This window comes from Uloborus diversus, chromosome 8, assembly GCF_026930045.1.
Source record: "Uloborus diversus isolate 005 chromosome 8, Udiv.v.3.1, whole genome shotgun sequence".
Classification (NCBI taxonomy): domain Eukaryota; kingdom Metazoa; phylum Arthropoda; class Arachnida; order Araneae; family Uloboridae; genus Uloborus; species Uloborus diversus.
The window spans coordinates 104,719,845-104,733,342 of record NC_072738.1 but is presented as its reverse complement, the minus strand read 5'-3'; the positions used below and the strand labels follow the sequence as shown (position 1 = coordinate 104,733,342).

The window sequence follows — 13,498 nt, the reverse complement described above, 5'->3', positions numbered from 1 at the left end:
ATGTTTGTTACTCTTTCACGCAAAAACTACTGAACGGATTTTGATGAAACTTTACAATAATATAGCTTATACATCAGAATAACACATAGGGTAGTTTTCGTCCCTTTATGGGGGGCAATACCCCCTTAGGGGGGCAATAAAACACAATTTTTGTATAAATTCTCTAATATTGGGATGAAAAAAATACTTGCACATATTTACATTATATGTCCATCGAAAGCTCTGATTTTTCTGCTGAAGATGGCATCTGTTCGAAATTTCTAAGTAGAATAAAAAACGAGTTATGAGCTTTTTAGATCCATGTTCGAAGGCTTTCCTCAACTCAATACAGTATTTAGTGTATCATCTCAACTCCCTGTCGATAGCGACAATTGTTGTATTGTTGACTTTCTTTGCTTTTCGTGAAAGTCAAATCTTGAAGTAAGATTTTTGCATAAGATTGGCAAATAATACATGATTTGGCTGATGATTTTCCATTTAAACGGAACTTTAATGTAATTAATGGTTTTTATTATTATTTATGCTAATTGAACACTTACTCATTATCCAAACAACCAGCAGATCGCCAAAGTTTTTGCAGAAAGATTTCCGTAGCTGATGCATTTGGCAGTTTTTTCAACGTTGCTGTTTTTGAAGCCGAAGACTACGTCATAATGTTTCTCAGCTTTCACCATGTCAACAAAATATCGCCAATCAAAGAATTTTCAAAAGACTTTTTTTACTGTGTTAAATAATCCAGCAACTAAATTAGGCAAATCCATAAACAGCACAAAAACTTCCATTAATTTTCCTTTTTGCACAATTTCAAACAATCACCAAATTTTATTACTTATTTTGGTAACATTTCGGATGAAACTGTTTAGCGCCATTTTATGGTGACCAAAAATATCTCAGCATCTGGCGACGATATCTCTGTAACGAAAATTAATATTATATCGTTTTACAAAGTAAGGAAAGAATGGGGGAGCATCATCGAAGGTACCTCGAAACGACTTTCGCAAATTCGGTAAAATCGCACCAAGAGCCACAATGATTGAAATTTCCCGAAATAACTAAAGCAAGTATAAGGGGATTACGAGCGCAGCTACTTTTTTTTAATCACTTCGTACTTAATTAGCCATACAGAGAAGGTTTTAGACTCCATGTTAAAAAAAAAGTATCAACAGATTAATCTTTTTAAACATGAGAAGATTAATTTCATGTTTTTTAAATTTGTATATGCTTAAATATAGTGCTTTCGTTTCTAAATCAATACTACTTTGTTCTTTATACTTATTGCTATTTTAGTTTTATGGGTAAGGAAGAAACTCGATTTTTAATCACGTCAAAAAGATGTGTTTTAAATTTTTTTACTTAAAACAAAAAACAAAAGCAAGTAACGATTTTTTCTAATAATTATTACTGACCCAGGCAACGCCGGGTATTTTTGCTAGTATTTTAATAATTTGAACAATTGTCAGTTATTTTAATGAAACTATTTATTTTGGAAACTTGATAAGTTCAACAATGAATGATTGCAAATTTGATTCTTCTGTTTGAGATTTCATTCCTTTTGCATGTTGAGAAATGTTTTCTTTTATCTTTTTCACTATTAATTGTTAAAGGATTATGGTAACATCTACCTAAATGTTAAATTTTTGAGCTCTATTAGCCATGAACATTCATATTAGCAATTTTGATTTAATTTACTCTAGAAACGGATTAAGTTCACTTTTCAAAATTTTTGGAAAACAAAGATGTTTTATCTTTAAAATAATCATTTAAAAATGACAGTCAATAAAATTTTCCTTGTGTTTTAAACAAACTTTTTTATTTAAAATATACATTGATTTGATGAAATAAATAAATAACTAAACTTTAAAATCACTATCTTTTTTAAGTTAGTTGTTGAAAAATGTTGGGACCTTTTTCAACAGCTAAAGTTGTTGAAAAAGTCCCAACAATTGTCCCACTAATGTTGTCGAAAAATGTGTCTCCCCCCCCAAATGAATATAATTTTGGGACATTCTTTAGCTTTGTTCTCTTCTATTGTATTAGTTTTTGAACTATGATGTAAATGAGCTATTTTATAAGCATTTTTATTTTTTAGACGTTTGGTCCGCTGGGTGCGTTCTAGCTGAATTGATGATAGGTCAACCAATTTTTCCTGGTGATAGTGGTGTTGACCAACTAGTCGAAATCATCAAAGTACTGGGCACACCCACTAAAGAGCAGATCAGGGAAATGAACAGGAACTATACAGAGTTCAGATTTCCTCAAATAAAAGCACATCCTTGGCAGAAGGTGAATATGGTTCCTTTTTTATTTTAAAATAATAGTTTGCGTTTTTGTGGGTGTATGACAAAAAACCTTTTAGATCATTCAGAGTTCACTAAGATAAGCACAGTCTGAAAAACTCACTTGAGCCTTTCCATGGATAGCTCATTTTGTCCCGCACATGATGTTTCATTCATTCCATTAAAATAATAATTTAACTGTAATTAATGAACAAAATTTGTTTCAAATCACAAGTTTATGTGTGACTTCTTAAGCAAAAAATTTCGTCAATACTTATTAAATGTATTTGTTTATAAAATATAAGAACCGTCACGTGTGGGACAAAATGACTGTTTTCAGTGGAATGACCATTGCATGTTTTTTTTTCCTCACTGGTTTAAATTGTTATTTCTCTACGGATGAGCTATGTTTTCCGTATGTTGGAACCTTAGCTTTCAAAATATGCGATTTATTCCATCATTGCAATGTTACTAGAGCAAAAATATTAAGTAATGCACATAGCAAACTACAAGAGGTTGACTTTGGATGTTCCACACGTGACTCATGCAAATAAATTAAATTTAAAGTAACAGAGTTATTTAATCTAACTATAACTGTCAGGAGTATCTTTGTATAAAATGTAACATTTAAAAAATATGCTTACTCCTATTAAAATGTGAAGATCTATAACAAATTGTTGGTAAAATTTTAGAGTTGTATTGTCCCGCATGTGACAGCGAAATGGGGCACTTGAAAAAACCCAATACCTCTTGACTTTGATTTTTTAGAGTAAAGAAAACGAAAGTTAAGAAAGGTTGTAGGGCTTGTAAAAAGATATCATCAATATAATCAAAATGTGCATTTCCTCAGAAGTCGATCAACTAAAGTAATTTACACTGCCGGCCATTAAAATTGCTACACCAAGAAGCCAATGTGGTTCACACTTTAAATTTACGTGACAGGAAAAAGATGCTATGATATGCAAATTATAAGATTTTCAATGCATTCATGTAAAATAGGTAAGGTTAAGATGTATTTGTATTTGAGAGCTATATTTTAATTTGATAAAATGTTTAAAGGAGCTGGATTTTTCATGTCAATTTTAACCAGCATTGATGTTTTTCATTATGAAAGAAAGAAGTTAAAAAAAGCCATCTCCATGAAAAGGGGGGGGGGGGGTAGGCACTCATTATTTTAACTAAAAGGTGACTGCTTCAACTATAATATTTTTTTTCCCTGCACGATCTGATGCACAAGAAAAGTTGTTGAAAATTTTTGAGGAGAATGTTAGCTTTAATTTATATTTGCTTACGTTACGAGTTATTGTTTTTTAATGGACGAGTACAAGTGATCCTTTAATTGGTTTTCATAAGATAACAAAATTACTCTTTCTCGATATATATTTAGTTAACATATCAATAAGGAAATTATGAAATTTTAATGATAATATTTGATTTTTTTCCCCACAATTTTAAATGCTTTTAACTTCTCCAAACCTTGTATGTATAAAATTTTTTTATTTTTAATGTATAAAAAGTCTTAGGTAAAGACCTAATCCAACATCTTGATATTGATTATGTAATTTTGGTATGCTGTAAAAAAAGAAATTACATTATTTACTCCAAACAATATATGTGGTAAGAAAAAAATTATTTTTAGGCTGTCTAAAAAATGAAACATCATTCAATATACAAAATTTGCAAAAAAAAAAAAAAAAAAAAAAAAAATGCTAGCAGGTGTTTCAGAGTTACAGGGAGCTTTCTTTTATGTGTGAAGAAGGGAGTTTGTGGTATAAAAGACATCAGAACATTGAAATACTCGTTACCCTTAGTCAAATGTATTTTTACCCATAACTCTTTTCTCTTTGCATTAAAAAAGAGGTTTTCCAGATTTTGCTACTGCCATGTTTAAGTATTACAAGTCTTATTAAAAAAACTATACATCCCCCTCGCCATACTGTATATTCTCTTAGAAATTTCTTCAAGAACTTGCAGTTAGGTTTAAATGGAAAAAAAGCTGGCTAGTTGGACCCAAAGCGTGTTACTGATTGTTTACTGTTATATTTGTCTAGAATTGGAAAATGATTATCTAACTGCAGTTGCATTGCGTATATAGTAATGCCAGTCAAAAGCAAATGTTTATTATTTAAATTTTTAATTGGATTTATAACTTCTGGTTTTGTTACAAATTATCAATAAATTTTCAAGTGTAAGTAAAAACTTACATTTTTAAAGATTCTTTGAAAAAACTGAAACCTGTTTAATAAAATCCTGGGTTTTGATTTAAAAAAAAATCCCAAGTTCTTTTCCCCAAACACAGAGGCTTCAATTTTCTACTTTATAAAAGTTCGCTGTTCTGCATTACTGGAAAGGTTAATGGCTTACCCTCCACCCCACCAGTAAAGTTTCCTTGATATTTTGAAGAACAATCCTGCAGAATCAGTATACGCAAAACCCACACGTCAGATGCAACTGGAACACAGGACCACTCGGTTGCTTTAAAATCTTTAATGAAGTAAAATTTCGAACTCAACACAGAGCTTAAAAGGCTGAAACCACCTGTTGTCAAAATGTCCATCCAAAAGTTCTCCTTTCTAGCAGTGAAGTTCTGAAGCTTGTCCCTACAACCATTGAAGGATTCTTACACCACACCTTTAGAATTTTGTATTAGAAAAATAAAATGGGATACTGTTTTATATCAACATGTTCTCAAACTTGCCATTTTTTAAAAAAATTTTCAGATAAAAGTTTGCTATTACAGGTAATTTATTTTATTGTGTTAAGTACATGTTTGTCTTTGTCTTTTAGGTATTCAAAGCTCGAACTTCTCCTGAAGCAATTGATTTAGTATCTCGTTTGTTAGAATATACTCCTTCGGCTCGCATAACTCCTTTACAAGCATGTGCTCATAAATTTTTTGACGAACTCCGTGAACCAGGGACCCGATTACCAAATAACAGAGAGTTACCTCCGTTATTTAATTTTACTGAGCACGGTAAGAATTTTTTCTGTGAACATTTTATCATCTACTTCATCAGTTGGAAAATGTAATGAAAATAATTGATTGTAGTTAGTATATGAGGTGTTGTAGAAATGAAGGATGGAACTCAAAGCATTTTAAGAAAAATGAGTTTGAAAAGTTTTCTCGCGAGAGAGAACAGCCACCTTGGCATCATTTTCTGTGTGTTTTGAGATTGTAAGTAAGGGCGAACTCAACATGAAAAAAATGCATGTAGATTCTTTGAAGGAAAATTGGAAGAGAGAGAGAGAGAAAAAAAGAAAAGTCCTTAAATTGAGTTTGCCTTTTGCATCTCCAAAGCCTCATATTATTTGTTTAAGTTAAAATTGTAATGATACTGTTATTTAACCCAAAAAACTGCTTCAATTTGCAAGAAAGTTCATTATCAATTTTGTTTTGTAGCAGAAGCAGTACTGCTCCTCAAATTTTGATATTGAGAAGCAGTCTTACAATATATGCTAAATTACATTTTCAACAAGAAAACAAACAAGTTTTAAGAAATGTATTATTTAATGTGTGCATTTAAAAAGTTTTGAACAATGACTTCAGTTACAAACATTTATCACTTATCTTTTACAAAATAGAAGAACTGGTGCAAATATGGGTGGTTCTACAAATACATTTAAGAATTTAAAATAGGGAAATTTCATAAATTAAATTTAAACCGTTAAAAAATTTAAACCATTAGCACAATGTTTATTTAAAAAATAGGCATCTAAATCATTAAGTACACTGCAGCAAAATCTAGTTTTATCATTTACATTTCAAAAACATTCATTTTTTTCTTCTTTTTTTGCATTGCAGAATTTTTGAAACAACTGATGGTATTGTCTTTCATACGTTTGGTATTACAAACCACAGTGCGATACTCCTTATTTTCTGTGGTAAACAGTATTATGTATGATCATAAACATCAGTTGAAAGAAGAGTTAAAAAAAAACTTTTCTTTACTCTTACCTCATAGTTTCAGCTGCAATGTAGATTCTTCTGTCAGCTATTACAGCCATGCAAGTTCAATGCAACGAAATAATATTTGCATTTTTCAAAGGAAGACAGAGGTCTACATAGGATTATGTGGACAATTATGAAAGTAGTGAAGTTATCTACTGCTAAATGTGTGGCAGTAGGGGTTTGCCATGAATTTACACCTAAAATCGAGGACAACAAAGGATAGCAAAAATGCTTTTCTTTTTTAATTAGATTTCTTATGCTGATTTTTAAATCATTTTATTTAGACTTTCTTTCTGTAAAAAAAAAAAAAAAAAAAAAAAAAAAAAACCCTGGAATTAAAACGCCTAGAAAATTGAAAACAAACCTGGGAAAACATTATGTTTTGCATTATAAACTGCTGCAATAAGTAGGTTATTATGTTCTTTACCCACAGTGTTAAAACCAGAAACAATCTACATGTTCGCATGTGAAACGAGTACCTTATCCGAAATCTTACCATGTCAGTTGGAAGAAGCATTAAAGAACAAATATGCTTAAGAGTCTTTTTTTTTAAAGCTGGACAAAGTGAATGGGGGCCTGATAATTGACACACCTGCAATTTTCCAGAAACTTTCAGGATATTTTACTAGTATTGTGATAAGAAAAAGTGAATCTTCTTTCCTCTCATTTGGCTTGTTGGCCCTTGAGCAGAGGTCAAAGTTTAAAGTCGTGAGAAAAAAGAGCTAAATATATGATTGATTTGCTTTAAAAGCAATGAGTGAACCGAGCCAATTCTTTTAAATGTGGATAATACTTGTTACTAGGTACATTCTAGCATAAATATTTTTGTGACTCAATCATGGCTTTGAACGCAAAGGTCACTGGAAAATACAACTTTTAAAACTTGTTTTGCCTTGTTTGGGATCGTATATCTTCTAAAGCCGTGAGTAACTCTTGGAAATAAGTATATGATTAACTACTCATCACACTATAGTACTAAGAAAAACAAAGTAGCATTGGTTTCTCTTGGCTTAGGTAGTTAGACGGTCTCAAAGTGGATGATTTTTTAAAAAATGGCCAAGTTTAGAGGTCAATAACATTGTACACGATGGGTCAAAAACTTTGGGACACAGCTGTAGTTATAGTCCGAGTGGTGTAGTTTAAGGTCTAGGTTAGAAACCTGTGGCACCTAATCAACTTTTTTAATTACGCAGTCTCAAAGTTGATAATTTGAAACAAAATGAATCAAAGTTTTAGGTCAATAACTTTGAGCAAGAGCTGTAATTATGCTCTACGTCGTGTAGTTTTAGACTCATGTCAAAAAACCATGAGATCTAATCATTTTAATTAAACAGTCTCAAAAATGATGATTTCAGTATAAAAGAGCATTTTTTCATGAGTTCATATGCGTGCAACTCAAAATTTTATGTGCTCAAACTCACACAAATACTAGAATGAATCAACAGCCAAATGTACTTAAAGCTTCCAAAATTTCATACGTCCAGTGTAATAAAATTTTCTGCAACCTTGACCACAACATGGCAATTCTTCTCACAAAGCTGATCCGCCATTTTGGAGCACTATATTTTGGAGATCCTAGATCCTCAGGATTCGGATCTCGAAAGCTGAAAATTTGCATAGGTTAGTTTCTACACCTCTATAAATTTCATCTCATTCGGGAATTGATCAAGTGAGGACAATTTGAAAAATCAGGTCAATTGACGTGGAATCGCTGACAATTCACAGCATCTTTTGTTTTGACTTTATAAGATCATAAATCAATGCTATATTTTCAAAAGAGAATTGCCATTGGGTAAGATATCAAGCTCATAATTACAGTAACTTGAATATGCACTATTATTTAGTAATAAACTTTTTATAAATAAACAAATTTATTAATTAACACTCAAAAGTAAAAATATAAATATAACTTCAAAAAAAAAAAAAAAAACTGATTTGTTGGATAACAACAAAAAGTGCGGGTGAAATGTGCATATTGTTTGTATCAGAGTGATTCCATGTCAACTGACCTCATTTTTCAAACTGTCCTCGCTCGATCATCCTCGAATTGGATGAAATTTTATAGAGACGTTGAGATATCTTTGAAACTAACCTGATGCAAATTTTCATCTTCTGAGATCCAAATCTTGAGGATCTATGATCTCCGAAAAATAGTGGCAGATCAGCTGTGTGACACGAATTGCCATGCTGTGTTAAAGGTTTCAGAATTTTTTTTTACACTGAAAACATTAAATTTAGGGAGCTCAAAGTACATTTGGCTGGTAATTCGTTCGAATATTTATGTGAGTTTGAACTGATAAGATTTAGAGAGCACGCACATAAACTCATGAAAAAACGCTCTTTTGTACTGAAATCATCAGTTTTGAGACCGTTTAATTAAGGAAGATGATTAGATCTCGTGCTTTTTTGACATGAGTCTAAAACTACACCACAAAGAGCATAATTACAGCTCTTGCTCAAAGTTTTTGACTCGGGTGTTTTAGGCTAATTGACCTAAGTCTTTGATTCTTTTTGTTTCAAATTATCAACTTTGAGACTGCATATTTAAAAAAGTTGATAAGTTGCCCCCATGAGTTTCTCACCTGGGTCTTAAACTACACCACTTGGACTATAACTAAAGCTGTGTCCCAAAGTTGTTGACCCATCTCACACAAAGTTACTGACCTCTAAACTTGGCCATTTAAAAAAAATCATCGCCTGTGAGACGGTTTATTTACCAAAGCCAAGAGAAACTAAAGCTATTTTATATTTTTCTTAGTACTATACTGTGGTGAGCAGTTAATTATATACTAATTTCCGAGAGTTACTCACGGCTTTAGCACATATCTGGCTCAAAACAAGGGAAAAAAAGAGTAAAAAAAAGTAGCAGTTTCATTTGACAATTGCCCTCAAAGCCATGAGTGACCTATCAAAATTTTTATGCTATCTTGTACCTAGTATCAAGTAGTATCCACATGTAAAAGAATTGGCTTGGTTCACTCATTGCTTTTGAAGCAAATCAATCATATATTTAGCTCTTTTTTTTTTTTCACGACCTTAAAACTTTGACCCCTACTCAAGGACAAACAAATCAGTTTTTTAAAAAAGGAAACTTCTTTTTCTTATCATAGTACCAACACATCCTGAAATTTTTAGGAAAATTGAAGATATCAACTATTAAAAGTGTCCAACTAAAAAAAAAATAATAAAATGACTCTTAATACTTTGTTTTTGCTTATTTTCAAAACTAACCATAATTTTCAGATTCATTTTGAAATCACTAATTCAAACATCAAATCTGGAACTTGTAGACTTTTTCTGGAAAAGTCGTGGAGTGGTAACCCTGATTTTTGAAAATTTGCACTCTGACAACATGTTTTTAATATTTATATGTACTATTGTTTAAAAGTCGGCAACTAACAGAAGACCAACCAAAAGGGTTTAGTGAAATGAAACATTATGAAACAAGCCTCCATCACCTTCATTGTGGCTCATAGATCCGTTAGGACATGGAGGCCTGAATGGTAAGGCGTTGGACTTGTGACTGGATTGTCAGGGGCCAGTCAAAGATCCTCCATGTTCGCTAATCGTGACTGGGAAACGCTAAATATGTCATAGTCACAAAGTCCTTCAAGTTCCTATTCCAAATCAATAACCTTTGGGGGTGTTGGTTCAGGTGTCGCTTAGCTTCTGGTATGGATTTAAAAAAAAAAAAAAACAAATCTTCAGGGTCCCATCAACTGATTGAACCACGTGTAGTGGTAGGTATCTGGAATGTAGTTTAGTGTTATGCTTGAAATCAATTACATTTCATTCTCTGCTCATCAAGTCAATTTCTTTTTCAGAATTAAAGATTCAACCTTCTTTAAATGCTCTCTTGATCCCTCCTCACTTGCGTAGCCCTTGTTCGGCCAGCGGCACCCACGAAGGAGGAGAGGACTGTGGTGCCAGTGGCATGGCAGCTGAGGCGTCCAATTCCATTCCTATGGCAGGTGCCAGCACTGATCCCCAGCCTTGCAGCTCAGCCACTGCTACTGCGTGACATTTTTGAGAGTGAAAACCAAAATTAAAAAAAATTCATTATTGCATCAATTATGAGGCATTTACGAGGTGCCGCATGTAACTTTCAACTGTTGAAAACTTATTCCTTGTCTCAGGAGAGATGAAATTCTTTGATCTTCGGCAAGCCCTGTACATAGTGACTTTCGTGTTTTATTGCCGGCGACTAAGTTCCAAACACAAAATCTGAAATGGAAATCTAGAGTATTTTAATTTCTCTGGTGCTTCACTGAGAAATAGTTCTTTTTTAAGTGTGTGTGGGAACTGCTTTAGATTGTTTTGAACGATAGGTGTGTATGTGAAATACCATAAACAAGAATGATGTATCTTAAAATTGTATTTTCTTGCTTCTAATTATTGTAAAGTATTTCGATTGTGTCTCCTTGCACGAGCCATTTTGCGAGACTCTTGTACAGAAATGTAGGTGAGAGACTTAAATACATTATTTAATAAAATTGCCAGAAACTTTATTGCTTATATACATACATATATATAATATATAATACATAAATTGTTTGTGTAATCCATCCAAACTTATTAATACTGCACTAATGCCAAGTTTTCACTAAATTTATTGGCTTGTTATAAGTTGCATAGGTATTAATGTTACATAAAAAAAGAATATTTTTTTCCCTCTGAAATATAACCAAACTTCCATGTGGACTCGCAAATCTGTGCTGCCATTTTTTATGGTTTTTAGATATGCAAGAACTTTATCACAAAAGTCTGCATTTATTAGTGTAATTTATGTACAGAAAAAACTATATTTTCAGAAGTAAAGAAGTGTGTTTTCACAAACCTGTTTTTGAAATTTGTTTAGTTATGATCTATGTTGTTGTTTTAAATCTTTTTTTTTTTGCTTTTATCAGCAAATCTAATCGCATTTCTCTAGATTGAACTGTTGAGTTTGCAATATGTCATTCAGGTAATTTTAGATGTTTTATATTTGTACTTGTTATATCACTTTTAAGTTAGGTGCATTGACATTGTTTTATCAAAATGTATAATATAACTATTTGACTGTTTGAATTGTGTTAACTTAATGTCATGTCAAAATCCATGTATTTTGTTACTTGTACACTTTATGCTGGCCAAAGAATTTTACATATTGCACATAATTCAGCTAATTCTGGGCACAGTTTTATTGTACAAGTGTGTATTAGCACGTGCCAAGAAGATTGTACAGAACCTTTCATGTTCATTGACTAGACTTCCGTTTCGTTGTATCAAAGCATTATTTAAGTACTTAGGAATGCAGAGCCCTTTTATAATAGGGTCTACTATAAAGTGCATGTATTAGTCACACAGTACTTTTACCTTTTAGTGAATGTTGATTATTTCAATATCTGGAATGGAAGATAAACTTGTAATTACTTTATCATGTCTTACGTACACATTGCAAGAGAGATTTTTTGTTATTAAAAAATTGTGCCTGTTAAAATGTGGTTTCTGTGAGTTTTGTCTGATGAAGTAGATGAAGTCTACTTTACTTTTTATCTCTTTATTTCACACTACTGAGCAATGAAACAAAAATTTCTTTTGGGTTTAGAATAACAATACTTATTGACGGTTTAAGAAGAAGAAAAAAAAATCAGTCGTCATTATTACTGTACATTGTACAAGGCAGTTTCACAATCATTCATTTTATAACTCATTATGTGCTCGAGTTTGAACAAAAAAAAAAGTTCAGGCTGTTGCCGGACATAGATACAGGATGCTAGGATGCCCGCGCATATGGGAAGTCGTAGATTTCGATTATAATCGAAAATGGTCATGGAAAGTCATGAGTTTCCAGCAAAAAATGCTCAAAAGTCATGGAAACTGACATCTGGTCATGGATTTTGGGTTCAAGAACATGCGTATGTATCAAATTTTGCAAATTAGGTGCAGAATTTACGAATCTTAACCGTTTCTTTCGCTTTTACACGTCAGTCCCGATTTTTCACATTTCAAAATCCAATTGCATCCGCTGCTATAATCTCGCTCGTTTTTCTTCGCAATGTTATTTCCGTTTGAATGTTTATAATTTTGTGCTTAGCATTATCTTTAATCTCCTTATTTGCCTAATTATGTAGTTGGGGACTTATTTTGGGGGTATATTTCTAATTTTTCCGCTCTCATTGGACTCCAAAATTTTAAGTCATTTGCATCCAAGTTCAAGAGACTCATAAAAATGATCATTAATTATTGGTAGTGTCTTAAGTTAATGAACATTTTAGAAAATAAAATTGGTCTAAAGAATTAAGTACCTTTAGGACATCGATAAAACACAAAAATCAGGGAACTTTTAAAATATTTGTAGCCTGTCCTAAAACTTAGGCAGTAGTATATCTGGTAATGTCTGGTAAGTTAATTATTAAGTACTTTAATTTAATACTTTATTTTTTTCAGATTATTTGTTTATTTTATTTCTTGTAAACATAATTTTAGTATTTACTAAATTATTGCTTGTCACAGATGTTTTTAGAAAAATTCTTGCTTTAAAAAAATAAGTTTTAGATTCAATATTTGTTAATAAAATAAAATATTTATTTTGAAAAATGCAAAAGAAAAAACAAGCTTAAATGCTTTGCTGTTCACAAGTAGTATTACATCATTTTTACTACATATTTGAAGCTTCTTTTATTTTGAAAAATCATTTTGCAACTAAAACTTTTTTTCAGAATTTTTAGTGAGTGGAAAACTATTGTATCACATCAGATTTTTCTGAGAAAAAATACTAAATTTATTTTCATGTTAATTATCACCTATATAAAATTTTGTAGAATGTATTGGGACCAAAAAAATATTTCCAGAAATTTTAGATTCATAAATGTTTGTCCTTGGTAGCAAAATAATTGTCATTGTTGCATAAATTGTTTTTTAGTTATAATAGTAGCCGAGAGCTAGTTACATTTCACTTTAGTTAGAACTTTTATAAACATATGTCCAAAGCAAAGATCAGATTGGTGTAATTTAATTTTCACAAATTTAGATATTCTTGTGAAATATCAATATTTCTTCTGGAAAAATTGCATCCTGTGAGTCATGGAAAGTTACGAGCAAAATTCGTGAAAAGTCGGGGGGGGGGGGGAGTCATGTATTTCAAAACTTGAAATGTAACAGATACCCTGTATAGATATCAAAGATTTTTCCCTCATAAAAGAAAATATAACTTTTAAAAACATTCCTTAGAAAATGGAACACAGGATGGCATTTCAGGTATACTGAAGGAAGTCCTCCTGGTTGTTCTCTT

At 31.6% G+C, this 13,498-nt stretch overlaps 1 protein-coding gene across 3 annotated transcripts in view; it reads left to right on the top strand.

Moving 5' to 3' along the window:
* The window catches only part of LOC129228119 (glycogen synthase kinase-3 beta-like), a 30,768-nt gene extending 19,070 nt beyond the window's left edge, over positions 1-11,698 (top strand). For all 3 annotated transcript variants that reach the window (XM_054862764.1, XM_054862763.1, XM_054862762.1), the window contains exons 7-9: positions 2,090-2,283; positions 5,064-5,250; positions 10,050-11,698. In XM_054862764.1, the coding sequence (XP_054718739.1) occupies positions 2,090-2,283; positions 5,064-5,250; positions 10,050-10,246 (578 nt within the window). In that variant the 3' untranslated portion in view covers positions 10,247-11,698. The remainder of the gene's footprint in view (positions 1-2,089; positions 2,284-5,063; positions 5,251-10,049) is intronic.
* Positions 11,699-13,498: the final 1,800 nt, after the last annotated feature.